We start from the raw sequence: 25,643 nt of genomic DNA, 5'->3' as shown, positions 1-25,643 counted from the left end.
GCCCTTCCGTAAGTCTGTGATCCCCTTTGGGGCTCCAGCACCTATTCATCCGGAGAACTAAAGCATGGAACAACAGTTTAATTGCAGCATCTACACAGCAGGCCAAGCCGACAGCAGAAGTCCACGTTTCCCTTCACCACCACCAACCTCTTTTCAAGGCAAGACGAGGGATCTTTGGTTGGGACCTAGTGGGGCTTTGTGGCTTTACAGCTTCTGCGCTCCACACAAGAGAAATGGGACGCAGACAGGAACAGTGAGACTCCATGAGTCGCTTTGATTAGGGAAATGAAAGGTTTTAAAAATAAGACATAAACATCTCCCACACCTTTGAAGGCACGGTCTAAAGCTGGTGGAGCCAGTGAAGCCCACAAGTTTTCCGTATGGCCTTAAGTGTCCTGTGGTTCTCCTCATGCATCAGGGATTTCCACGCCCCGGGGTACCTCAGCTCCCTGTTACCCCAGTAATGAAGAGTATTTGGATGAAGAGACCTGAAAGTAAAATTTGGAAGTTCCTCAAGCCTTTGACTCATGCAAGCAGATGAGGCTGTGTTGGGCTGAGGGGCAGCCTCAGGAGGCCTCAAAAGGCTTGCAGTATTCATCAGATCGCCAGGAAAACCAGGCTGCCGTGAATTCTGCGTGGAGGTAGACAGTTTACAAACCTCTCCTGAAACTATGCGGGTAACACACCTCACTGAATGGTGGCATCTTCTGGGAAAGGGCTAACGGCTCAGCTGGCGAGGGGATTTGGGCAGCTCCGTACATTTTGTTTGTGGTCGTTTTTATCAAATGCCTTTTCTTCCCTTCGGTTGCCAAAGGAGGCAACAGCCAGAACCTGGCTGCTAATTACAGCCTATAAAAAGGACTTTTGCTGTGCACTCACAGCAGTTCACTACTACCTTAAAATAGGAAATTTATTTCAAGAGCTTTTCTTCCCTGTAAGATGACATTAACTATAATTTACATTTTAATACAGCTCCTAGAAGGCAATAACATCTGCACTCATCTCTACTTAAATGTCTTCCTCACCTTCCTCCTCTTTTTAGTACTTGGCTAGATAACCGGTTTTCAAGGCACCCAAGCTCACTTGAACCTCGGCTCCTCAGCGCCCGGGACGAGTCCTGCCGGAGATGTCACGTGGAGGACACGGAGCCTCCTCACCCCAGGCACACTGTGGCCAGGGTACGGTCACCTGCACGGCCGTGGGGACGGAGGGTGGTGTTATGGGGAGCAGCGCTGCTGCGCTTCGCTGCAGCGCTGCAAACCCAGATGGAAAAATCCCAGATGGAAAAATCCCCAGGACAGATCCCGATGGTTTGATTGTGCTGAATCCCACAATCACGTCCTCTGAGCAGAGCATTTCCAGGTGGATGTTTCCATGGTGACTTGCCTCTTGCTACTGGGAGAGGAGGCTCAGGCTGGAGCTGGAAAAAGCAGAGCTGCTGTATTAACAACGCTGTGCGATGCTGGCGGCGGCACGTCCTGGAGGCTTGCACAAGCCCGTTTTGATCAAAGGCACTGGCAAGCATGGGAAGGTGCGATACGGAGACCTGGTCTCCAGTGCGGAGCCACTGGAGGACATGGCACATGGACAGATGCTACGGAGGACAGACTTGATCCAGCTCTTCAACAAAACAAGTGGAAAGCTTGAGGGACATCAGAAAACCAGAGGCATCCCCTGCAGCCCGATCACAACTCTGCAGAGCTCCTCAGTTCCCAGCTCTTGGTGCCAACGCCCTTCCCAAGGTGCTCAGACACCATGCCAGGGGGAGAACAGTGCAGAGTATGGAGGGATCTGTAAGGGAAAGCAGCGGACTGGTATCTGCATCTTTGGGAAATAATGCACCTTGTGATGAGCTTATCTGACCTGTGTGTCCTGTCTGGTGTTCCTGTACAGAAATGGTACGGTACAGGAAACCAAACCTGTGCTTCTGTCCTGTTTCTCATCCTTTCACACCAATCCTGATCACCAGTGACCTAATCCAATGGGGGAAACCGAGTTCCCTTGGGCTTCCTGGAAAATCCTGAGTGTAACCCCTGAAGAAGGGTCACAGACCAGCAATTCATTTCTGGAGATTCAGCGCTATGGACAGGAGCCCTTGGTGAGCGTTTCCTATATAATTAGTTCCCCTGGGAAATGTGACAACTGCTGTTTGCCTGCAAGAGCTCTGCAGCCAAAGCACCATGGTGAAATCGCAGAGCAAAGGCACCCCATGACCTGAAGGCCAGAAGAAGGCCAGAATTGTCCACCATGCTGCTGAGAGCTTAAAGGAGGTGCACACAGAGCTCAGTCCATGTGTACTGTGGACTAAGGAGAGATTTCTTACTGGGACAACACTGCAGGGAAGCTTCTATGTCCCCTGCTCAAACTGGTCCATGCCGTAGGGCATCTTCCCTTGGGGAAGACCATACTGGTCCTTTGAAAACCAGGGCCAGCAATGAGGAGCAGGACAGACAAGGAGGTCTGTCCCAGAGGTGGAGTGGGCACCTGGCCCCACTGCTCCTCCAGTTGTTATTTTTTTAAAGCCTGGGTTCTTAATCCGAATCCAAGTGTAGGGGGAGGTTGGGGAAAGGCAGGGAAACATCTCTTCCAAGTTCATTTCCTCCCAAACCTCTCCCCATCTGGAGCAATTAGTGTTGGCCCAAGGCAAACCTGGATTTGTGCCTGCCTCCATGAAATATGTGTCAAGCCAAAGTAGGCCAGTCCTGAAGCCGAGCCAAGCCCAACTCCGGGAGCCGCACAGGAATGGGAACTTGGGCTCCCGGGTGAAAGGCACCTGTGGGACTGCGCCAGCCGGCAGGCTCTGTCCCTCCGTGCCTCTCCTCCTCGCTCACATGGTGCCATCCCGTGCCGTGATGCCGTGACCAACCTCGCAGCAGGCAGGAGGAGCAGCCCACAGAGAGATCAGCTGCAGCCAGGGCGCTGCGGCTCCACGCTGGCTGCTGGAGCAACTAGTTTGGATCTGAAAGGGCTCCTGGGTGGCACAGCTAAGTCTCACCGGTCAATCTATCTGCTCATCTCCTCCTCAGCTGACTTGCTCTGGGGACGTGGCAGGGGCAAGTGGACACACAGGCCAGGCTAGGATGCTCTGGTCTCCTATGGGAAGGGGTGAAGCTGTCACCGCAAGCCAGCAGCCAGTGTTGTCCTGTCCTAATGTGAACATCAACCAGGACAACCCCCATGGCCCTGCAGCAGGTCCCACCACGGGTCCAAATTCAGTGCAAAGTGCGTGCCGGGGCATGTGTAGGAAGAGGCAGCGCCAAGCACGCAGCATGCTGCTGCAGACGGGGCAGGCGGAGGTGGGGAGGTGGCCCCTCTGCTGCACAGTCTCACACCCTGCACACCATCCTTTCTGACACCCTGAAAGGATTCCCGCTCCCTCTGCAACGCCTCTAGAGCTCCAGAGCCTCGGGGAGAAAGCTGGGGGCTTTGTTATCCCCCCCAGCCAGCTCCAGCCTCGGGCAGCGGGGGGTCGTCCCGTCGGGAGGCAGCTGCTCCAGGCACAATGCTGCTCCCCTTTCATGTCTCCTCGCATTCCCCTGACCCTTTGAGCGAGGCCAGCCCAGCCCGTGCCCAGCTGGAGCTGCAGGTGCTGTCTTTCGTAGAATCATAGAATCGCTTAGGTTGGAAAAGAGCTTTAAGATCATCGAGTCCAACCGTTAACCTAACTCTGCCAAGTCCACCACTAAACCATGCCCCTAAGTGCCACATCTACACTTCTTTTAAATACCTCCAGGGATGGTGACTCCACCACTTCCCTGGGCAGCCTGTTCCAGTGCTTGACACCCCTTTTGGTGGAGTAATTTCTCCTAATAACCAATCTAAACCTCCCCTGGCGCAACCTGAGGCCGTTTCCTCTCATCCTAAAGGCTGTTTCCTTTGTCCAGGAGGTTCCTTAGAGGGGGCGAAGGGGAAACTGCCCCACGTGGCGATGACCTGGGCAGCCCCTTCACCTGGGTGACAGAGCACATGGGGACAGCAGCAGTGCCAGGGAGGGGGGCGCAGGGGACCAGGCTACAGAGTTGGTGGTGAACACTCGCCTCGGTGGCCTGGTGTGGCTGGGGGACCCTGCGCGTGCACAAGGAGGACAGCAGGGAGGTACCCAACAGGACTGAGACTCTCCTAAACCCCCTGTCCCGTCTGCAGCTTGTGAAAGCAGGCAAGACCCTCTCCATCCCGGTCCCCAAGCCAGAGGGGAAGGATGTGCGTTGACCTGGGCTGGGTGCCAAGGCTGTGTGTCCCAGCCTGACGATGCTGAAGCCCTGGGAGGCAAATCTCAGTGTGCAAGACCCTAGCTGGCACTCGGGTGGGTCAGCGCTGCATGACTCTCCCCATACAATGCTGGGGCCAAGGCAGCACAGCCGCATTTATTACCTACCTCCCCCCCAAAGAACTGAAAGGGAAAATCAAATAATTTCAGGCTAAAAATCTGAGCAGAGGGGAGCAGCTTCTGGATTTTAAACACCAGCTGCTGTGATGCTATTGGTAACTAGATGCAGGCTCGTGTGCCATGTCTGCTGGAGCACACAGGGCCACGGAGCCCTTTCTGCCTGTGCAGCTCCCTTCCCACGGCGAGTGGGGAGCTGCAAGAGCTCGGTCCTTCAGGGAGGAAGGCTCGAGGGCTGACTTTAACAGAGTCCTGTCTGAAACCCAGGGGCTGTTTCTTCTTTTAAGGGCCAGGCCTGCCTAATGACAAAGCCCGGCTGGTAACAAGGGTGGATGGGGGTGGGATGTACGTGTGCACATGCTGCGGGGACCGGCAAGATGGTAAGAGCAAGCAGTGGGATGCAGTTCCCTTCCTCCAGCCAAAAAAGTGAAAGGCCTCCGTGGGTTGTGCTGAGCAGGGAAATTGCTTTGTGCTGCCCGGCTTTGTGAGAGTTTAATTAACCATGCCGTGAAGGGGAAGAGGGAAAGAGAGCCCACCAGGCAGCGGGGGTTCTCTCTGCGCCTAGAAGACAGGCTGGCAGCGTGGCATTTTGTCACTTTATTGTCAGACACTGAGCACTGATGCTGGGCTTGGTCCCACAAAGCTGCTATTGTCCATCTCCCAATGGAAACACTCACAAGCCCTCGTGTTGCGGTGCCCATCGTCTGCAGGCAGACTGGAGACTGGTGGCCTCCTCCCTCATTTTTGGCAGGTCCAGGAATCCCTTTGGGAGCCTCCTGGATGGCCCAAAGCAAGACCAGGGGGGATGCAAGTGGAGCCAGAGAAGAGAGACAGATATTTCTAGCCCAAACACTGAAATGCCCTTGGAAGAGGGACCCTGGAAGCACAAAGTGATGCTGGTGTGAAATGCCTCAGCTGGCCCGTATCAGTGACGGCCAGGGTGCAACTACCTTGTCTGACAGACACTGGGCACTGCTACACTCGCTCCGCCGGTCCCCGGTGAGATTTGGCCCTTTGCTTCCCTTCTCAGCCCCAAACCAGCTGAAAAGACGCGGTGTAGTGACTGCAGGAACGACACAAGCCAGGAGCCCGTTTTCACAGCTGACCTCAACACTCACGTCTAGAGCTGCATCTCAGGTCCCCCAATGCCAACAATTCATCTCTCAGTGCAACCATCACCCTGAGGCCACGAGGTGCTCACCAAGCACAGAAAACAGAGCAATTCCTGCTCCTGCCTGATGACAAAACTGGCATCTCATGACACCGAGTGCCCCAGGACTTCAGCTGAAGCCAGCAGAAGTTACAGGCAGTCAGCATCCTGCAGGATCATGCTAGTAGCTCGGAAGCAACAGGGGGCACGAACAAGGTCCTTTTCCAGCCTGCGGATGCTGTGCACATGGCTCTGCTGACCTAATGACTACTATTTGGCCCAGTAATGGGGTAATTCAGTGAGAACCACCACCTGGAGGAAGCAGCACTTTGCTCAGGGCCTGTCACGCTGGGAGCTTGAACGGAATTCAGCTCATGTGAAAAGCAAGAAGAGTGGCTTTCCAGTGACCTTCCCACTCCTCCCGCAGCGCTTCACCCCAACAGATAGCATCATGGTCCTCGTCCCCGTCCAGTGCCAACCCTGCAGAAAGCTCTCTGACCACCTCAGCCAGTGGGTAGGGGCTCACCTTCAGCTTGTGCTCGTGCTCCTTGTTGACCCGGGACAGCAGCTGGGCTTTCCTTCTGTTGAGGGCGTCGATGAGGGCGTCACACTGGGCCACCAGGCAGGCCTCGAACTCCACACTGTTCTCCTGCGGGTCAGAGCAGAGCATCACAGCCCAGGGCATGTCTCCATTTCAGTTGGGAAACTTGATTTTTTTACGATACCACATGGGCCATTTTTCTATCTGCAGCTGCACCACTGCAACACACAAATCCATACCGTTAGCACGTGGGGTGCTTACACCTTTGGCTCATGGCAAATGTGGTAGTGGCAGGTGAGGAACAGGTTTGGTCCGTCCTGCCACATCCTCGAATCTGTCTATGGCAGAGACGGGAAGGGCTGGGGTCTCTGCTGCTCGCTCCGTGACACAGGCAGCTTTAGGAGCAGCAGTTTTCGGGAGGGGTGCGGGGGATAATATGAAAAGGCAGGTGCTGATTGTGGGCCCCTTTGGGAGAGCACCCACCAAACCAAGCCGAGGAGATGGGGCAGAGAGCAGCTCACCCCTGTGGGAAGGGGCTGTTCCTTGGCCAGGAGACACAGTACCTGGATTTGCTGCACCATATTGCGGAGTTGGACCAGGAACTCTTTTGCTTCCTTGGCTCTGTCTGACAACCCGTTCAGGGCCTGGGAAAGCTGGCTCTGCAGGGGGAAGAAAGAGCAGGGTCATTTCCATGTCCTGGACTCATCCTTGTGCTGGAGGAGCCGATGCGTGTGTGATTTGGGCTGGGGACGGACTGCAGCCCAGCACTGCCTTCCCAGGGTTTGCAGCCTTCAGCAGCCCACCGAGGTGTCCTGCCCCTGCTGCCCTGAGTGTAAGGAGAGGAAAAGGAGGGTTAGCCATCATCATGGATGCCCTGGGTTTGGGAAGCAGATATTCAGCGTCCACCTCCTCCACAGGCTTCCCTGCGTGATCAGAGACAAGCCACATCCATCCTGGGTCTCAAAGTGAGCCAGTCAATACCTCCCCCGGACCTGTGCTCTCCAGGGAGCCAGACACCAAAAAATCCTGTACGATCTGACCCGTGTCTGCTGAGGACAATCAGCAAAAGGGCACAGGTCAGGCCACCCGGAATCAGACCGAAAATCTCCCAATCCCTCCTGAAAGCTAAGGTAAAGCAGGGTCCTCCACCACCATGCAAAATACTGACTGCCCCTTTCTCCTCCGGTGCTAGGGGTGGGAGCGTACACCCACAGCCTGCTCCGGCCTGTGCTGAGCTGAGCTGCGTAACACGGTAATAACAGTGATAACGTCTTGTGCTTTTTCATCTTCCTGGCACTTTCCAAACATTAACTCCGGAATCTTCCCTTTTTGCTGTGATTTCAGTAAGGGTTATTATCTCAAGAGCTGGGCAAATCACCCGTGACAATTTACCTCTGGGAGAGATTTTGCCTCTTTCGTGGGCTGCAAAATACCTGCAAACACCACGCAGGTTTTGAGGTGTGATCTTTCTTTGTGGCAGACACAGAAGGGGGCCCAGAAGATGGCTGACGTCCCCAAATCTCCAAAAACCCAATGTGACCGTCCCTCCTGTCAGGTCAGGACGCTGGCACCGGGCTGGCACCTGCCCCGTTGTGCCATGCTCCCCCGGCCGCCGCCGCGGGGAGGGGGAGCAGCGGGAATGACGGTGCAGAAGGGACGCGAGGTCAGCGCAGCGCCTGCTGAGATGGCGCTGGGCTGAAATCAAGAAAAAAAGAATTGCTATCGAAGAGATGAGGTAACAAACAAATGGCAACCATTTAATGGCCCAGAAAATGACCTTACTGCTGCTTCCCCAGGAGATGTTAATATAACCCTAGTGATTTCTGCATTTCCTTTGTAATTTATCGTGCCCGAGTCACCAGGATGTGGAGCTAATCAGCGAATGCATCTCTAATAAAAATGGGATTGCTAAGTCAGCTCAGCAGGGCCTCCCCATCTCTCTTCCCTCCCCTCCCCGAGCAAAGGCTGGAGGATAGCCGAGGTCGGAGCCTGAGCTGCTCCCCAGGGCGCTGGCAGCCCCACGCACCGCAGGGACGACCCAGCCCTGCCTCGTCCTCTCCGCTGTGCCCCTGCAAAGCCTCCGTCGCCCTGCCCCACGCTTGCCCTCCACAGCCCACACACGGCTCCAGCCCTCCCAGATTTAGGAAGACGTCTTAAGCCCGGCAAGGTGGTTTGCTGAGAACCGAGTGCTGCTGGGCCCTGGTCTTTGATAACGCAGGCAATTAATAGAGAAAATCAGTGGGATTTTGTTACGTTTATAAGCTCCTCATTAAAATTGCAGCACGGTGGGTTTTTTCCTTTAATAAAGTCTTTAGAAGACTGCTTTTTCTATCAACATACATTTCAGAAAGGGGATCTTTATATCAACATAATTCTTTGAGGCTTTCCTAATGGGAAAGCATTTTAAATGTGCTCTTAAAATTTAATAAGAGCTCTGCAATGCCAGTGTGCACTGTCCATTTGCAGCTCCTTCACCTGGGACACCCCCAGTCTCACAGCACAACGGCTTCCACGGCACAGCCACAAGAAGTCCGCAAAAAGATGGTCCATCTCCTTCAGAGCCTCCCTCCTCGAGGTCTTACACTGCATCCCCCTCCTCAGCTCAGCCCTTCCCTCTGCTCGAGATGTTCTCAATGCCACCAGTGCCTGCAAGCAAGGGACAGGTTTATGAACTAGTCAGGAAACTGTATTTTTTCCATAATCGTAAGGTTGATGAGGTGCACAGTGGACACCCTGCCCCGTCCCTCGTCCCCGGCATGGAGACTGGGGTGCTGACACTGGCCCGCCCAGCTCACAGTGATGTGCAGTAAGAGCTAGCATCACCTGCGCAAAGTTGGGGTGTTTTCAAGTTCCTATGTATGGGTGGCCACAGGCTCCTCACTGGAAAGGGGAGCTCTAAGGGTTGGTTTTTCATTGGCATGAGCTTCATGCTGATCTCCAGGAAGGGTCCCCATGACGCCGAGGCTCTCCTGGAGCAGAGGCACGTTCCTGGACATGTCCCCTTTGAAACAAACATCTGCCCAGCTCTCCTGCTGCAACCCTCTGCTTACGGCAAGAGTCACCCCGCTGGGGACTCAGAGCTGCAAGCCATCACGGTTAGCCCATTAAACAAGGTTAATTAACGCTACATGACAACGGAGCGCGTATGGGAATGTGCACAGGGACTCGCAGGCATGCCTGAATGTATTCATTAAGGGCAGCGCTGCAGGCACAGTGACAACGTGATTCATAACCATACGCCACAGAAAAACAAAGTCCTTCCAGTTTCTGTTATTGTGTTAATAAGTCAGAGGCTGCAGAGAGAAATTAAATGACTGATTTGGTCCGTAAATTCCACAGGTACCTTCCATGACCCTTGGAGCAAACCCAAGCTTTAATGCAGTCTGTTGCTTCGGAGCAGGATTTAATCACTGGACATGGAAGGCAGAGTCACAGGTTTCCCACAAGCGTGTGATCTACAGGGAGGGAGCAGGAGATGGAGACACAGGAGGAGTCCTCCATGCGGGAGCAGGTGGTGGGAAGGACCTCAAGCCTTGTCTCCTGTGGGTGCTGTACCAGATCGCAGGGAACAAGATGCTGTTAATATTTCTGTCACACGCTGGAGGGATTTCCCCTCCCTGTGAAAAGCTGGAATGTTGCACTTTGCATCTCCATGTGGAAACAAAATCTTTGGGGCTTCTCGGGGCCGGGAACCCCACAGAGCAGGGGATGGTGGATGGAGACCCAGCGTCCTCCAGCGTGCAGTGGGCCAGCCAGCTCGCATGCGCTGGACCGGAGCGGAGTCCCACTCCGAGCGAGCACAGACAGGGGAATTAATGAGTGTGAAATGAAGAAAAATCCCATTTAGCGGTGTCTTAAAATCAAGTGAATTTGTTCTTTGCAGAAAGCTGGCCTCTTTTTCAATGCTCTTGTTTCAAGGCAGTAAGAAGAGACCTCTGTAATTCACATTAGCATTAACAGGAGCTAAGCATTTAAATCTCTGTCCCCGGAGCACTTAGGAGAGAATCCGTCCCCTCTTTGTGCTCTCTAATAGCTCTGTAACCCTCCTTCCCAGGCACAGCTTACAAAGGGATTTCTGTCACTCTTTGATTCTCCCTTGTCCCAGAGCACGGGTGAGCACAGTCGGGTGCAGAAGGCTGGTGCCTCAGTAGGGCTGAGCAGGCTCCAAGAAACGGAGAAAAGCACCATTTTAAACTCCACGTCATCTCTCAGATGGAGCTGGTCTGGTTCTCCTCCCGTATAACCCAGCTGCCAGTGATGGAGCTCCTCCAGGTTTACCTTGAGGTGAGGAAGGAGCTGAGCCTCTTATTGTAGGAGGCGCCAGGTCCCGCTCGGCATTGGATGCTGGATTTGCGGAGCCAGCTCTGTGTAACAGCTCCATCTGGCACACCGGGAAAAATCTGGAGTTAACTAGTGTTGGCCACCAACAAAAGCGAGGAACAGTTGCTCTTATTTCAAACCCCAACTCACTCGCAGGCTCTGACACTAGAGAAAGTACCTGGAGTACTTGGGAGAGATGCCAGTCTCCTTCTCTGGTCAATGGAGAGGAGGGCTCCTCTGCAAGCCAAAAACCAATTGCTAACCCAGGTCCCCTGGCCAGCTGGAAGTCCCGTTCCCCATGCCCCTGCCCACCCAGGAGCTGTGCAGCTCTGTGCTGCCTGCCCCCAGCCCGCAAGGGCTGCACCCACATGCAGGAAAGCAAGCTTGAGTGTGATGGTGAAGGGTCACAAATTCAAACGAGATCGGGAAAGGACACTTCTGCTCAAGGTCAGGCCAAATGTACGCCCCAGTGCAGCATCTTCCGTACAACGGTGCTTTTCCAGCCTCCAGCAGTTCACAGCTCAGGAACCTCATGAGGCTGGCACAGCTTTCACTTAGCCTGTGTAACCTCCCTTGGATTTCTCTTCCACAGAACCGTCCTGTCTCCTTGTGGACCAACATAAGCTTTTATCACCCACAAGGTCCCGTAGCAAGGAGTTCACAGCTTAAGGTTAGATTTATGGTTGGACTTGATGATCTTAAAGGTCTTTTCCAGCCTATATGAACCTATGATTCTAAGTGCATGCCCTGTGAAAGCCACCTCCTCCGGGCTGCTGCAGACCGTGTCTGCTTCAAAGGCCATTTGACCCGAGACTTCAGATGACTGCACCTCCTTACCAGCCGCAGACGGGCTGTACCTAACTCCCTGTCACCCCAGGACAGAAAAACTCACCCCAAAAGAGCTCTCAGCATTACACTGAGAGCCCAGTACCTGCTCTGACATCCCAAGTGTTGCAACCAGCTCCTGTTTCTTCTCTCCTTCCAACCAAGTCATCTCGCAGCCAGTTCCTATGCTGGAGCATCCATACGGAGGTAAAAGAAAAGAGGAATAAGGCATGGCAAGAAAAGATGCTGTTCCCAGCTGTTCTGCTTGTACCCTCGAAAGGATGAAGAGCTGTTACGGATGCCGGAGTTGAAGTCATGTGCTTCTTTATTTTAATTAAAGCATAGGACCCACAGCCTTTGAATCTTGAGGCAAGCTTACTGTATGTGATGCCTGACTAATTAAAATGGGATGTTTAATTAAAACTTGTATTCAGTCAGGAAGCTGATGAAGCTAAACTGCTGCTAATTGGCTTTCGGCTCCAGTCACGAGAGCCTGACTTTTGCATTCAACACTGCCTGAGAAGAGAAACCAGGAGCTCTGCCGGGACCTGCAGCCTGGGCTGAACCTGCCCCTTGAGACAGGAGCCTGCACCGTGGGGCGAGGGGAGATCAGACCGGGCAGTGCCACGTCCTGAGGTCCTGCAGGGGCTGGTCCTCATGGGAGACAGGCGACCGTGGGGAGCCGGCTGTGCCCTGTGCTGCCAAGGAGCCTGCCGATCCGCCCCGGGGGAGGCTCCTTCCTGAGCCTGCTCCCAGCAATGATAAATGCCAAAATGAAATCATGCCCTCACCCCTCTCCTCGTTCCTCCTTTGCCCACCTGACAATCACTCAGTCGCTGCTGCTGGGCCTGCTCTGGGGCTGACTCGGCATCGCTGCTACGCACTGACTGCTAAAACCATCAGCTGCTCTCCAGCAACACCCCCGTGCCCGCTGGCCGTGCTGTCTTCGCTCCCATTGAATAGTCCAGACCCCTTCCCCGTTTCCCTTGCACACCCCCCGAAACTGTATCACTGATCCCTGTGTACTTACTCTGATGAAGACAAGTAAACAAGCCTGAAACCTACTCCGAAACAGCTCTATTTGATCACTGCTCACAGACAGCAGCTTCTAGAGCTCTGCCCGCCAGCTCCTACTGCACATGATGTGATGTGACACCACACAGGGCTGGGCACTTACTACCTGTGCGCATGTAAGGAGACCTCTTACCAAAAATGCCTTACACCTCTGCAGCTAGTGCCATCAAACCTGAACACCCTCAAAGGTCCTCCTCTCTTCCTCTCCCTTCTGCTCTGCTAAGCCCGGTCCCCTGAAATTGCACTGGAAACGCAGATGTGCGGCAGACGGTGGGTTACACCCCGAGGCAACCTCATCCCGTGCCCAAAAGGTCGGTGGAGAGCAGCGCTTTCGTTGCAGACCACTTGCTCTCTGCCTGCTGAACTCTTTCGGCATCTTTGGAGAGCAATCAGGCAGCAAACAGCCTTGAAAGCTGGAGACCAGCGCTCACTCCCAGGCCCACCCTGGCACGCCTCTGGCAGGGATGCGGTGTAGATACCGGCGACTGATGCTCTGTCTTTGCAGGATGAGCAAAGCCGGACCATCTTAGCTGCTAACAACTGTAACTTTGAGCCAAGGCAGGCGACAGCAACTGAGCATGGGTCTGAATCGCCCCCCTCCAAACACCGCGCCATTCTGCTGCTGCGCATTTGACACGGGTCCAGCTCAGGTTTTCCCGGCTTCCCATGAGAAGGATGTGCTCTCAGCCTGACATAAAGCTGCAAATAAAGTAACAGACGGAAGAGCCTATGCTCATCAGCAGGACGCACACACACACACACACACACACACAGAGCCAGGGTTGCGAGCAAAGCTCCTGGGTGCAAACTGCAGGCTGGAAATGAACCCTAGGAACGGCTCCCACTCCCCCGCTGGAGACAATGGGGGAAGCAAGGGATGAGAAGGCAGCAATCGCTACTGCTGCGTACCGGGGGCCTCGGTTCTCCTCCTTCATTGCAGTTATGCCGGGGAAACGGGGGTATGCAGGAGGAAGATGAAATGTAAACTATTAAGATACAGCAGCCCCTGGGAGAGGAGCTCCATGCGGGGAGCGTGCCTCAGGGCCGGGCTGCTCCTGCTGCCTCTGCAGCAGCCTGGAGGGCAGCTGGGGTCTGCAAAGCAGATGATCCTCTGCACGTGCAAGTCGGGCTGGCTCTCTGGGGCGGACAGGCATCCGCAGAGCGGATTATCTCTGGGGCAATTTTTATTGACATCGGAGTTAATTCCAGGGCCTGCGGAGGGGCCCCTGCATCTCTGGAAGAGGCAGAGATGCCACTACACCCACTACTATTAATCCTAGACCCTGGTGGATCCTCCTGGGGGAAGCACGCAGCTCTTTGCCTCTGTAACGCTAGGAAAACCCCAGGCAGAACCCGAGGGGGGAGGTCACCTGAGATGGGGACACTTTGGGGTGTCTCGCCTCCACGGTGGTGGCTCCCACGTGCAGCTCCACAAGGATCCCCAGCCCCGGATGGAGCACGGGTGAGTTACAGCCTTTTCACTGCAAACTGGGAGGGATGCGGTGGGTTTGGGATGCCCAAGAGTCCAACCCGGCATGGCTGCATCGATCTGCGTGGAGCAGCAGAGCACCCAACCCTCGACCATGTCACAGTGCTGAGAGCACCCAGTACCCACAGACAGCAGCAGGTGCTGAGGGTGCTCAGCATCCCCGGGGACACAGACTGCGTTTTGTGCACAGGGAATTTTCCTCCTGCAAGCCTTCTTTCTCTCATCTGCTGCTACCATTTTGCCCTGTGCAGCAACACAGCAGACTCACGCGTGCCACCCACAGCTGGCAGGGGGAAGCCCCACTCCAGAAGGGACTGTGGACCAGGCCAGGATGGAGGCAGTGGCGAATTGAGCCGGGAAAAAAACCTCACGTCCCCTCTGCCAGGCAGACAGGCTGTCTGCAGCCCTCCCACAAGCCGGGGGTGGGGATGCAGTGGGTTTTGCCCCACGCCAAGCACCAAAGCTGGGCTGCTGCCTGCCAGCTGGTAGGATTTTGTTAAATCCACTTATTTTTTGATAGCGTTGATAACAGAACAGCAAAGCCATTCTGGGTGCTGCAGCGCAGAGCAGAAATCACTGCCAATCCTGGCAGTGTCAGAGTTGGAGGCCTTATCAGCTCAGCTCAGCTCAGGTTGTTTTTATTTATTCCCGCCTGCCCCAAGTAATTGAGTATCAAGGTGAAATCTTGCACATGGACGTGCATCTGTCCTCCCCTGCAATAAGGAGCTGCCCCAGGGTTATGGGTCTTCATAGAATCACAGAATGGTTTGGGTTGGAAGGGACCTTAAAGATCATCTAGTCCAACCCCCCTGCCATGGGCAGGGACACCTTCCACTAGACCAGGTTGCTCAAAGCCCCGTCCAACCTGGCCTTGAACACTTCCAGGGATGGGGCATCCACAACTTCTCTGGGCAACCCGTTCCAGTGCCTCACCACCCTCATAGTTCTTTGGGTCTGGGGAGGACAGCGCAAGGCAGGGTCCCCAGGAGCAGCGCTTGGGATGTGCCTGTGAAGGGCAAGCCCTGAGAGCTCAGGTCGGATGCTGAGGACAACTGCCTGCCCCTGCGAGCCTGGATGTCACCAGGATGCCTGCCTGCTGCGGCACTGTGCTGGCCTAACCAACCCCTTCGGTACGTGGCTAAGCCTGTGTCTGTGCTACTTCTGGGCCCAAGCCCTGTGTTTGTGGAATTGCTTGCTTCCTTGGGATCCCTATCCTACCACATCATCTCCCCTATGCTCCCTGTGAGATGATGATTGCAATAATCAGCTAGGAGCCGAAGCCCCCAGTACTGATGTGCTGTCACTTGGGCGCACAGATGGCCTCGGCTGCTGGCTTTGTTCACACAGACACTAGGGCAGTGTATTTCCTCAGCAGGCAGAACTGATTCAAAGGCTCCAGCCTGGAAATAAAACAAGAATATATTCTTTTCAAGCGTGACCTTGCTAAAACCCTTTCATTGCCTCCCATGTGGCTCCGGGATTCCCTGGCCTGGGGCAGGCACACTGCTCTGCCTCCTCCCAGCCTTGCTGTGTGCAACACTGAATTCATGCGGAGTTTCTTGCACGTTTTATTTAGCCTGGTCTCAGTTATAACCTGCAGCAGCAGTGGCAATGTCCATCAATCCATCTGTACTAGCACGGCGACTTACCTAGCCCAGCTCGCTGCCTGGCTGCCCAGAGCCCCTCGCCCCGCACACACGCAGAAAGGGACGGGGGTCTACAGCCTGACCAGCCCCAGGCTTCGGGGGTCCTCTCTGAAAGGACACTTCTAATGTTTTGAAAATGACCTGCTGCGACTTGGCCGCCAAGCCCTGGAACTGCGCATTAGCCAGCACTGGGGACACTGCTGGAAGCAAGAGACTTAGGGTAAAAACATCAATTATTCTCTTTGCATGGACTTTAATGCATGTAATTGTTACGCCAAAATTGCGAAAGAATAACTCTGGCTTCCAGACCCCCTGCTAGGATCAGCGTGCATGACGGCCTAGCTGGGATGCCCAGGCCGTGGGTGCCTGGGGGGACAGGTCACACACTGCTTCTTCCACTCTGAAACAGCAGAGCGTTTTGCTCCTGCTGTGAATCCTTGTGCTCACTTGAACCCGCTGCTTCCCGGTTCGCAGGCCTTCTGTGGCCAGGACAGCTGGTGCTCTGCAGCCTGCAATGATTTCTCAGCAGGCTTTGGGAGAAGCCTGTACGAGGAGGAGGACCTGAACCCCCAGCTTCCAGCATCCTTGCACTTTAACCCCACTTCTTCGAGGGGCAAACAATCAGGCGTGCAAAACTCGCCAGCAGAAAGATACGGCTGCCAAGCGGCCTGTGAGGTAACATGCCAGTGCCTTGCTTCCAAAAACATGGGGACACCAGATGAAGTTATTAGATACCACTGGAGCCGCAGTGATCTTCTATGCCTCAAGCATTGCTGTGGGACCAACTTTGGTTCAGCTTAGCCCCCTGGAAGAGGGTAGATCTAGGACGATTCCTTGCAACGTGACGAAGGCCAGCTTTGCACACAGGGACACTCAGTGTGGATCAGTTCATGCGTGGCAACTTGCTTGGCTGTCCCTAGTCCTTGGACTAAACAAATACAAGAGGTATGTAATGTCCTGGGCTGCTCCTTGCTGACAGTTCCTTGCTGTGAGGACGTGTTGAAGATGCTCTGTCCTTGCTTTGATACAGGATATAGTCCTTGCTTTGATTTTTAGGGAGAAGAAATGTAAGCACCTAGTAATAGCCCTTTGATATTGTCCAATTAATTCCTGTTTTGCTTCATTAACTCTCAACAAAAAAATCATCTTAGCTTTTCATTGGCAAAACCTAACACACGTCCCTTTGAAATCACAGACAGAACTGCCAGCTCTATTACAGGGATGCTGAGAAAAACACAAGCTAAGCAAGGGTCTGCTGCCTGACCACGGGTACACAGAGGGGCAAACAAGGTAAGGGTCAGAAACTATTTAAAAAAGGCCAAATATTGTGGACTGATCGGCGCGGATCTGTAGAGTGAGTTGATGCTGAGGTCCACTCTCTCCGTATTTCAGGAGGAGAGACACTTTGGACTCACCCTCACCTGGTCCTGCTTCAGCTGCACTGCATTAGGTGTGCTCCTGGAGTGCATCTTCCAGGTTGTGTCCCTGAGAGGAGTCCAGGTCCTGCTGCAGCTCTGCACACAGACATCAGGGTGGAAATGCAGGTCGAGAGCATTGCAAATACATGTTGCAGCTGTTCACTGCAGGCTGCTTTTCTGAGATGAGCAATTTCCACATCCTGGTCTGGATGGCAGTCTCCCTTAGAGTCTTGTAACCAAGATGATACTGACTGAGTCTGGCTTCTTCTGGGATCCGAACCCCGGCAAGAAGGCCATGAACTTTGCTAGTGGCTGGTTCGCGCAAGCGATACTAAAATAAATTCCTCCCCATCGTCCCTCGTGGGGCAGCTCAGGGCACGGCAGGCAGCAAGAAATTCAGCTCCCAGCTCTAAAGCCTATAGCCAGCCAAGATCCAAATGGGATCCTCAGGACACATCTCTTCCCCTCTGGAGCGCTCACAGGCAACCTTGCAGACTAGGGGGGGAAATCAGCACAGGCTGGACCATGCATTCGTGCACAACCCTCCTTTTCCTTCCCTCAGCCAGGCCTGCTGTAGATCCAAGGTTTCTCTCCCGGCATCAGTGCACCCAGGAGCAGTGTCCTGCCAATGGTGAAGGGCAGTGAAGTTGCACACTGGCCCCTGTTTCATCTTTGTCCGTGCCTCTGCAACTCTGGGGTGGCTTTGCTGCTTCTGCAACTCTGGGATGGCTTTGCTGCTTCTACAACTGACAGCCACCGGGCCCAGCAAGTCTGAAGTAGCACAAAACAGGCACGGAGAGCAAAGCCACGCATCTTCGCTGTGAGATAGTGGTGAATTTGCAGAGCAATTAACAAGAAGGCATCAACTAAAAGCAGTCTTTGCCCACCATCTTCATCAGATGCATGACCCCTGTCACTGCCGGAGGCCAAGATGAGAGCTCAGGGAAGAGGGCTGTCCTCCTGTCTGCATTAGTGTTGCCCAAGCCTTGACATAAGGCTGACTTCACTGCCGACTTCATGCATCTGCACGGCCTCCGACTGCCACAACAGTGAGAGCTCTGCGACGGACATGACCAACATCACCGATCTACCAGCGCTGCGGAGATCCTCCCACAGCCTGGGTTACAGCTCCCAGGTACCAAGGGCGCAATATAGGGCTGGGGTCGTTTCCAGCCCCGTAGGTGTACGCTAAAGGAGTGCTCTTTGGGCTGAGGAGACGTGCAGATGTGATGGATGCAGACACCAAAGTACCACGTGCCAGCAACAAAAGTACAGGCAGCTCCGTAGGGGTTGTAATGAGGCTGACAGGAGGAAGCAAAGAGATGCTTTGGCTGGAAAAGGCAAGGTGAGGATCCCGGTGCAAACCAGTCCATCCAGAGCAACAGCAGCATGTAGCTCCCCTTAAAGACTGTGCTGAGCCATGTCTTGAGGAGTGCAATCGTAATGATGGCTGATTACCATCACTTGTGACCCAGCTGGGAGCACACTGATCTATAGCTGCTGTCATGCGGCCGGTGGCATTTCCAAACCACCCTGGAAGCGCTGGGCTCATTTGCCGCGTGTCAGCGTTGTTATGTTTCTAGAGATGAATGAGGCTGGCGAGAGGCAGAGGACAGCTCGCAGCTGAGCAATGACTTCTCCAGGCTCCCTCCCCTCCCCTGCGAGGCATGGTCCAGCAACAACATGCAGTGTCCTGAGCGGGTGGAAATGCTTGTAGCTCCCCTGGACCAGCACTTACAGCCACGTCCCCAGGCAGACGGGCTGGTTCTTTGCTAGAGGTGCAATTTACAGGCAGAATAAGCACACAACTACACCTGCACTCCTCTCTGCAGAAGCTGGGAACACACCATCTTGCACACGCTCTTCCTATATTTGTGGAAAAAGGAGGTTTAAGCACCCTTTGCTGTTCCCCAGCCCTCAGAGGGCTGAGTGCTGGAGCAAGCCCCTGCGTGGCGAAGGGCAACCTTGCGGGCACTGCCACTGCAGCCACCAGGGCTGTTCCACGGGCTGCGACCCCCAGGGTGATAGCTCCTGGGCCATGCCCTGCTCCTCATGGGCTCCCACCCGCTGGAGGCTGGAGTCCATTTCCCTCATGGCTGGAGGAGGACAGCATGCACCCCTCTGCCCTGGGGTGCCTCCTCTCCTCATCTGCACGGGGGCATTCCCACCGGGCACGGCTTCCGCCAGGCTCCCCCGCTTCCGACTGCAGCTGCTGCTAGCACAGGGGCAGGGAGATAAAACGAGCAGAGCTGAATCCAATTAGAGAGATCCGGAAACAAGAGAGGAGATGGGAACGTGTCCAGGTTGCTGAGAGCTCCGTGTGCCCTTGTGCCAAGAGAGGAGAATCACAGACGAGGAGGACAGCGTGTCTGGTCCTGCTTAGGGATCCTTTGGCAAAGTGGTGGTGTCAGAAATCTGCAGAGGAGAGCTGAGCACGACACCGTGCAGCACGGCTTAGCATCACACCACAGCCCCGTTAGCATGCCCAGCACTTGGGCTAATTGGCCTGGGTGCAGCTCTGTGCTGCTTGGGCTGCGCCTGGAGGAGCTCTGAAATGGCACCACAGAGCTGCACTGTGGCCTCCTGCTTGAGATGAGCAGATTGGGGTTGGGCCTGGCTGGCAAAGGTCTTCCTTGGATGGAAATCAGTCAGGGGAGAGTGTAAGAGTATAGCTGTCAACCTCCTAACGTTGGGGCTGCCTGCTGAAATCAGGCACATTCTGGCCTGATCGACAGATGTCCCTCAGCTAGGGATGACAAAGGGCAGGACACGCTGCAGACAGACTACTAGGAATATCCAGAAAAACACCCAGAAAACGAGTCTGTGCTGAAGGGAAACTGCAGAAATTTGGCTTCCTAGTACCCTGGAAAGTGAGATGCATGTTACTCAGAGCTGCTGTTAATGCTGCTTTCCTTTGCTACCCCTACCAACGCAGAACCAGCCCTGAACGAGCATCCAGGAGGGAAACAGAGAGATGGCTTATTGACATAGAGTCACCCACCGGTCTGCTGCACAGCTGTTGAGGAAGTCAGTGCACGGCAAATATTGAGAGTAATAACATTCAGCAGTGCAAGGTAATCAAGGCAACTGATCTAGTTATAATCAACCTCAGAAAGCACAGAGTTCAGCTTCTGGAGGAGTACTCCGCAGGTCAGAAGGAACTGGCTCATCAAGCAAGATCTCAGGCAGCCACTGAAATAACATTATTATTGTTTTTAAAAAGTAACAAATTCATTGCAGAGCCTTAATGAGAGAGAAAGGCAGTTAATAGAACAAGACACTGCATTTCCTGAGAAATTAGCTTAGCAGCTAATCTCCACGGCAGCTGACCCCTCCTTAGATCACTGCTCATTGTGGCATTTTCCCTTCACTCTGAATAAGCCTCCGAGCCCTGGATTCCCCTTCCCACGGTGTAGAAGACATAAGGGAACAGGTATTAGCACTCAACCTGTGTCCTGAGCTCCTGGGCCAGCTCCAAGCGTAGTCTCCCCTTGATGCTGGCCTGTTACCCCAAGCACTGTCCTCTGAGATGCAGTGGTCATGTCTCTGGGTCATCCTCCCAGCAGCAGCAGCCCCCCATGGCCCAGCGCTCACCTCTGGCTCAGGTGAACGCTGGGCCCGTGAAGTGACACGCACAAGAAACCCCAAGCAGCCAGCTCCAGGGACCATCCCAGGGCACATCGGAGAGGGAGCTGCCTCTACAAGGGGTCTGGAATTAAACAAGGGGCAGGTTGAACAAGATAAAAAAGACAAATGGCTGAGCGGGAATGCACTGGTAAGAGCATGGACTCTTTTTAGGAGCTCTCAGGCATGCTGCAAAAGTAGGAGAACCTGGAGAAATGGGCTTAAAACCAGCATTTTTGTGAGTGTTAAAGGAGTATGCTGGTGTTGCATCCATCCAGCTCTCCACTCCCTGCTGTGCACAGGGAAGAGCAGGTCATGGCAACTCCCCAGGCAATAGCATGCTGACACACGGTGTTACCCTTAACAGAATTGCTCTTTCTTGGCCTCATATCGGCAGGAGAACTGGGCCAAACATCACTTACTTTCTCCATTAAGATCAAACAAATCCTCTGGCTGTTGCCATTTGTCTCACCAAAGAAAATCCCCATTGTCCAGCACAGACAGAATCTGAGATACGTTCTTTAACTTGCCTAAAAATGAATTTACAAGAGTAAAAGTTGCTGCAAGGTAAAAGCCAGGCCACCTTCTGACCCACAACACTGCTGTGACCAAGAGCAGCCTCCGTTCTCTGGGAAAACTACTTCGGGATGTAAAGGACTGCATCAATAACACCCTCCAAGAGAAGGTTCTTCGGCACCACTCCTCCCACAAGCTAGTGGAAGACCTCAGGAGAGCCAACAGAGCCTCTTACGGAGGTGGAAGGCTGTATATCCATCACAGGACTAGAGGTATAGTCACCATATGACCAAGATGCCACTGTTGCTGTCCTGTGAGCATAGCATGTCTGGCCACCTCTGGCAATTGTATGTCAGGCACACGTCCAGGCAAGGCCCCATCACCTAGCTGTTCATGCAAAGCATGCCTTGTGCTAAGACCATTTAGCTCGCAAACAGTGCAGGAGGGAACGGGCTCAATTCTAGCCATGTGGCAGATGCGGTGCTGGTTGTGGGGAAGAGAGAGGCTGTGGGGTGCTATGAATTCCCACCAAAGTTTTAGAGACGGAGAAGCAGCCTCTCTGGTCAACGGCAAACATCAAAGCAGGCCTCCACATGACGCTCAGGGAACGTCTAGCTATGGTGAGGCTTGTCAGCTCTTCCCAAGGACTCCCATGTGCCCATGACACAAAGAGTAGGATGTGAAACCGTGATGGTGTTATGGCCAGTGTTAATTATATACATGAAGCACCAAAACCCTCTCCCTGCTTCAGCTCATTGCTGTAAAAGGCTCAAGGCTGTAACGCGTTGAGGATGGGTCGATCACCAGGGCTGCATCCATACTGAGACAAACCTCTCAAGTTTTGGTCTACATTTTCCTGGCAAGATCCTCTCATTATTTCTCTTGCAGAATTCCTTAAACCCACCCACGCATTGTGAAAATACCCAGCGAACAGCCCACTTCCCACAGGTCGGACTCAGGTTTGTTGGCAGAGCGATCAGGATAGAGGTTCGGTATCTCTTGCAACGAAGGAAAAGCAACGCAGCAGCAACCTGCTGCCATCTACCCAGCAAACACCCCCGGGCCAATGCTCCACTTGACCTCCCTTCTCCTTCAGGCTCACGGAGTGGCAGAGGGCTTGAGTCCATCCAGAAGAAAATGAGCTCCCCAGGGATTGCTATGAAATGCTCTTATTTATGCAGAACAAATAAGCACTAGGGGAAGGACTGCCACAAAAGGTCAAGGAGCTTTAAACCACTTCCAGTCAGGTCAGTAATAGGGAAAGGTTTGGGTCTGGCTAGGTTGGAATGGCACAAACTATTGCTGCACCTTTTTATTAAAAAAAGCTGGGGGACATTCCTGTAAATGGTGAGGAAAGTCCCACCAGCCAAACCCTGTCTCCTTAGACCCTATTTTTCTCCATGGTGCATGGAAAAACATGTAAGCAAAGACTCAGGTTATGATCTCACGGGCCAAGATCTGTCCCCCGTACAGAATAAAGGTACTATGGATGCACAAGCGTGCAAACAAAACAAGACCATCAGCCCGAAGGCGAAACTGCCAGGGGATCGGCGCACCCACTTTTTGGGGTACAGTTAGCACAAGAGAACACAGATGCCAGGCCGCTGCTGCGTGTGAGCACCAAGCATCTTCCCCTACGCAGTCATCCAGGCAGCGCATGTGGTCCTGGCATTGCTCAATATTCAGGAAGGTGCACACTGCAGGTCTTATGCTTTCTGCCTTGAAATTATGCTCCATCTGCCTTCAATCCAATTACTGCCTTCCCACTCAGCCTGCCTCTGTGGTTACTCACACTTTAGCTCTTCCATCCCATTATTGCATTAAGTCTTTAAATCTGATTACTTTGTTTGGAGTTAAATTTAAACCTAACTGCATAAACAATGATTTTTACCAGTCCTAGCCCAAACACAGGAGAAAGCAGGTTGAAAGCCCCACGGGGCAATTCCTCTTTCTGCAGTGAGTGTATTGACCATGCTTTTGCCTTGTCCTATAGCCTTTAATAACCATCTGTGTGCTGTAGTCTGGCACAGTCGTAAACAGCCTTGACAGCTAGCCAACATCTTGACTTTCCTTTGACATTTAATTGCCTAGAAATGCAAATTGTATTGCACTCCTCAGCTCTGAGCCGTACTTACTGAGGCACAAAGCTAAAGGAATACACCCCATCGCTGCGATCGGCCGGCATTCAGTGCGCTCACTGGGGCTGGTGGGAGAACAACAGCAACTCGTCAGCACCACCACTGATGACCACGAAGTCCCACCACAGAGGGCAGCTCAATGAAACTGCCTTCCTACTGAACATGGTCCTGGTACGGCATCCAGTAGGCCTGGAGTCCAAGCCCTGCTCTACCGTAGGTGACCAGTATGATGCTGGGCAAGTCCACTTCTCCCATCTCCTGCCAGCGTAGACCAGAAAGCTCTGGGGCAGTTGGGCGGGTGGGCACTCGGTCTAAGGAGGCCTCACGTGCTTCATACAAAGGTGAAAGCGCAACTTTTGAACAGCAGCAGCATGGAGGCTGACACCAAACAGGTCACACAGCCTTAGCATCCCGGCGGCTCTGCGTGTTGTCAGCCCTGTGCAGTATCTCACCGGCCATCTGAACTGAGCTGGCAACGCACCGCGGCTTTCAGAAATCCCGGCCCGGTGCCTTATCAGCAGCTTCTCATTTCACAGCCCTTTGCCTCTTTGGCAGCTGACCAAAACTGGGATTTTACAGAACATCGGCAAGCACTCGTGGACTTAGCTGAAGGGAGGTTTTCAAAGGCACAGATGGGAGATGGCATCTCATTCCCTTTGGCTATCAACACACAGGCCTTCTCTTCAATGGGAGGAAGCACGTATATCCCCCCAGCATCTCCACAAAGTGGGGCTGCATCCCTGGCCTTGCAGACAACCCATCTGCTGGCATTTCTCAATGAATCCTTGATGCTGCAGCCTCTGAGGATGGGCTGGTGTACCCAAAAGCTTCTCTGCCTTTCCCAACTGAATTAGCGTGCGTAACAAAAGGTATCTCCTCTCCCACTCGAATCTTACCTTGGGCACATCCAAAGTCCTACACAACTACAAGACTGTTGCTTTTCTGTGTATGTTCCTTCTGGCCATTTGCTCTTAATCATCTGCCCCTGCGGAAAGCAGTCTGGCACGTGCTGAAGTGAAACAGCATCAGCACTCAAGGGGTTGGACTAGATGACCTTGAATGGTCCCTTCCAACCCAAACCATTCTATGATTCTATGACTACAGCCCGCAGTTGGTCTTTTCCATCATTGTCTCAAATCTAAATGCTCTCAGCCTTAGGCCATCTTTCCCAATCTGATACTCCCTGATGGGACACTGGCTAATACCTCTTGAAGGAGATGGTATTTGGGGTCATTAGCACTTATTCTGGCCATTGCCCGTATGCCAAAACTCCCAATCACAAAGCCTGCTCTGGGAGAAGGGTAAATTTAACCACACTTCCACTGCTACAATCTAAGCACCAAACTTCTTGCTGCATTCATGGAAATACAAAGCCTGCAACAGCCCGCTATATGCTTGAAGACCGTCACAGTCCCCCTCTCCAACCTCCTTTTCTCCTCTCCGTGCATGCCCAGCTCATTTGTTCTTTCCCCCACGGTCACTCCAGCTGCTCTCCCTGCATGCTACGACCACGGTTTGCAACTGCCTCGATGCCTGGGTGCCCCACACCATCACTGTCCTCCAGCTGAGGCTGCGCTGGCATGACTTTCCCCTACATGCAGGATAGCTCGCAGCACCCTTTTGGAGTGTTTCTTGTGCTCTCCTCTGAGGTCTTTAATCGACTGTGCTGTGTATGGGACTTGACCAAATAAATCACCGGGCATTATCATCTCTTTGGGCAATTACACCAATACCTACCTAACCTCAGAGTACACAGCAACCCCCTATCTCTCTGCTTCTCTGACATATTTTTAAGAGAACGTGGGGTCTTTGTTCCTGTTTTTTTTCTAAATGTTGCTCTTGGCTAGTGCTTTAAAGCTCGTGTTTAACGGTGAGCACCTGATGAGCATAAAAGCGAAATGTTGAATCTCCAGAGATATTCTGTGTAACAAGGATGCCCAGAGCCATTGGTGAAACACGCTTTGGGGACCTGAGCATTTCCAGCAGCTGTCCTGAGCTCTCCCTCACATCTCTAGGAAACAGCAGCAAGATCCAGCTCTGCCACAAACCTCCGTGCGATGGCTGAACCGCAGGCAATATCACCTGAAACAGCCGTGCCCTGTCATTTAGTATACTGAAATGGGCTAGAGCAGACATCACCTTAACGCACTCAGCTGCAAGGTGCGACAGCTCAGGAGCCGTTTCGCCGTCACACCTGAGCCCCTGTGCAGCAGGGCAGCTCTCCTGGGGACGTGCAGAGGGCACAGCCGAACAGCCCATCTGACTTACCCAGCCCATCTGTGCCAGCCAGCCTGCTCAGCAGAGTCAGTACCCATGCTGGGAGATCTCCGCTTTGCTAGCAGTCACTGGCAGACAAGACTTCACTAGCAACCGAACATCAGCAAATTATTACTAATTTTATGCTTCCTGCTTTTAATAAGATTGCTGGTATCACACAGCAGCAGGAGGAGGAGGAGGAGGGGAGGAAAGAAATCAAAATGCATATGGATCGACCGGCCTTTCTGCTTCATTCCTTCCC

The 25,643-nt window shown here is 53.5% G+C and overlaps 1 protein-coding gene across 6 annotated transcripts in view; it reads right to left on the bottom strand.

The window, feature by feature from the left end:
- TRIM9 (tripartite motif containing 9) overlaps nucleotides 1-25,643 on the bottom strand; it is a 74,359-nt gene that overhangs the window by 23,656 nt on the left and 25,060 nt on the right. For all 6 annotated transcript variants that reach the window (XM_076345772.1, XM_076345774.1, XM_076345775.1 and 3 more), the window contains exons 2-3: nucleotides 6,639-6,734; nucleotides 6,061-6,183 (exon numbers count right to left, since the gene is read on the bottom strand). In XM_076345772.1, coding sequence (XP_076201887.1) covers nucleotides 6,061-6,183; nucleotides 6,639-6,734 — 219 coding nt within the window. The remainder of the gene's footprint in view (nucleotides 1-6,060; nucleotides 6,184-6,638; nucleotides 6,735-25,643) is intronic.

Source organism: Aptenodytes patagonicus, chromosome 7, assembly GCF_965638725.1.
Source record: "Aptenodytes patagonicus chromosome 7, bAptPat1.pri.cur, whole genome shotgun sequence".
NCBI classification, from domain to species: domain Eukaryota; kingdom Metazoa; phylum Chordata; class Aves; order Sphenisciformes; family Spheniscidae; genus Aptenodytes; species Aptenodytes patagonicus.
Note: the sequence above shows the minus strand (reverse complement) of the source record. Positions and strands in the feature narration are given on the sequence as shown.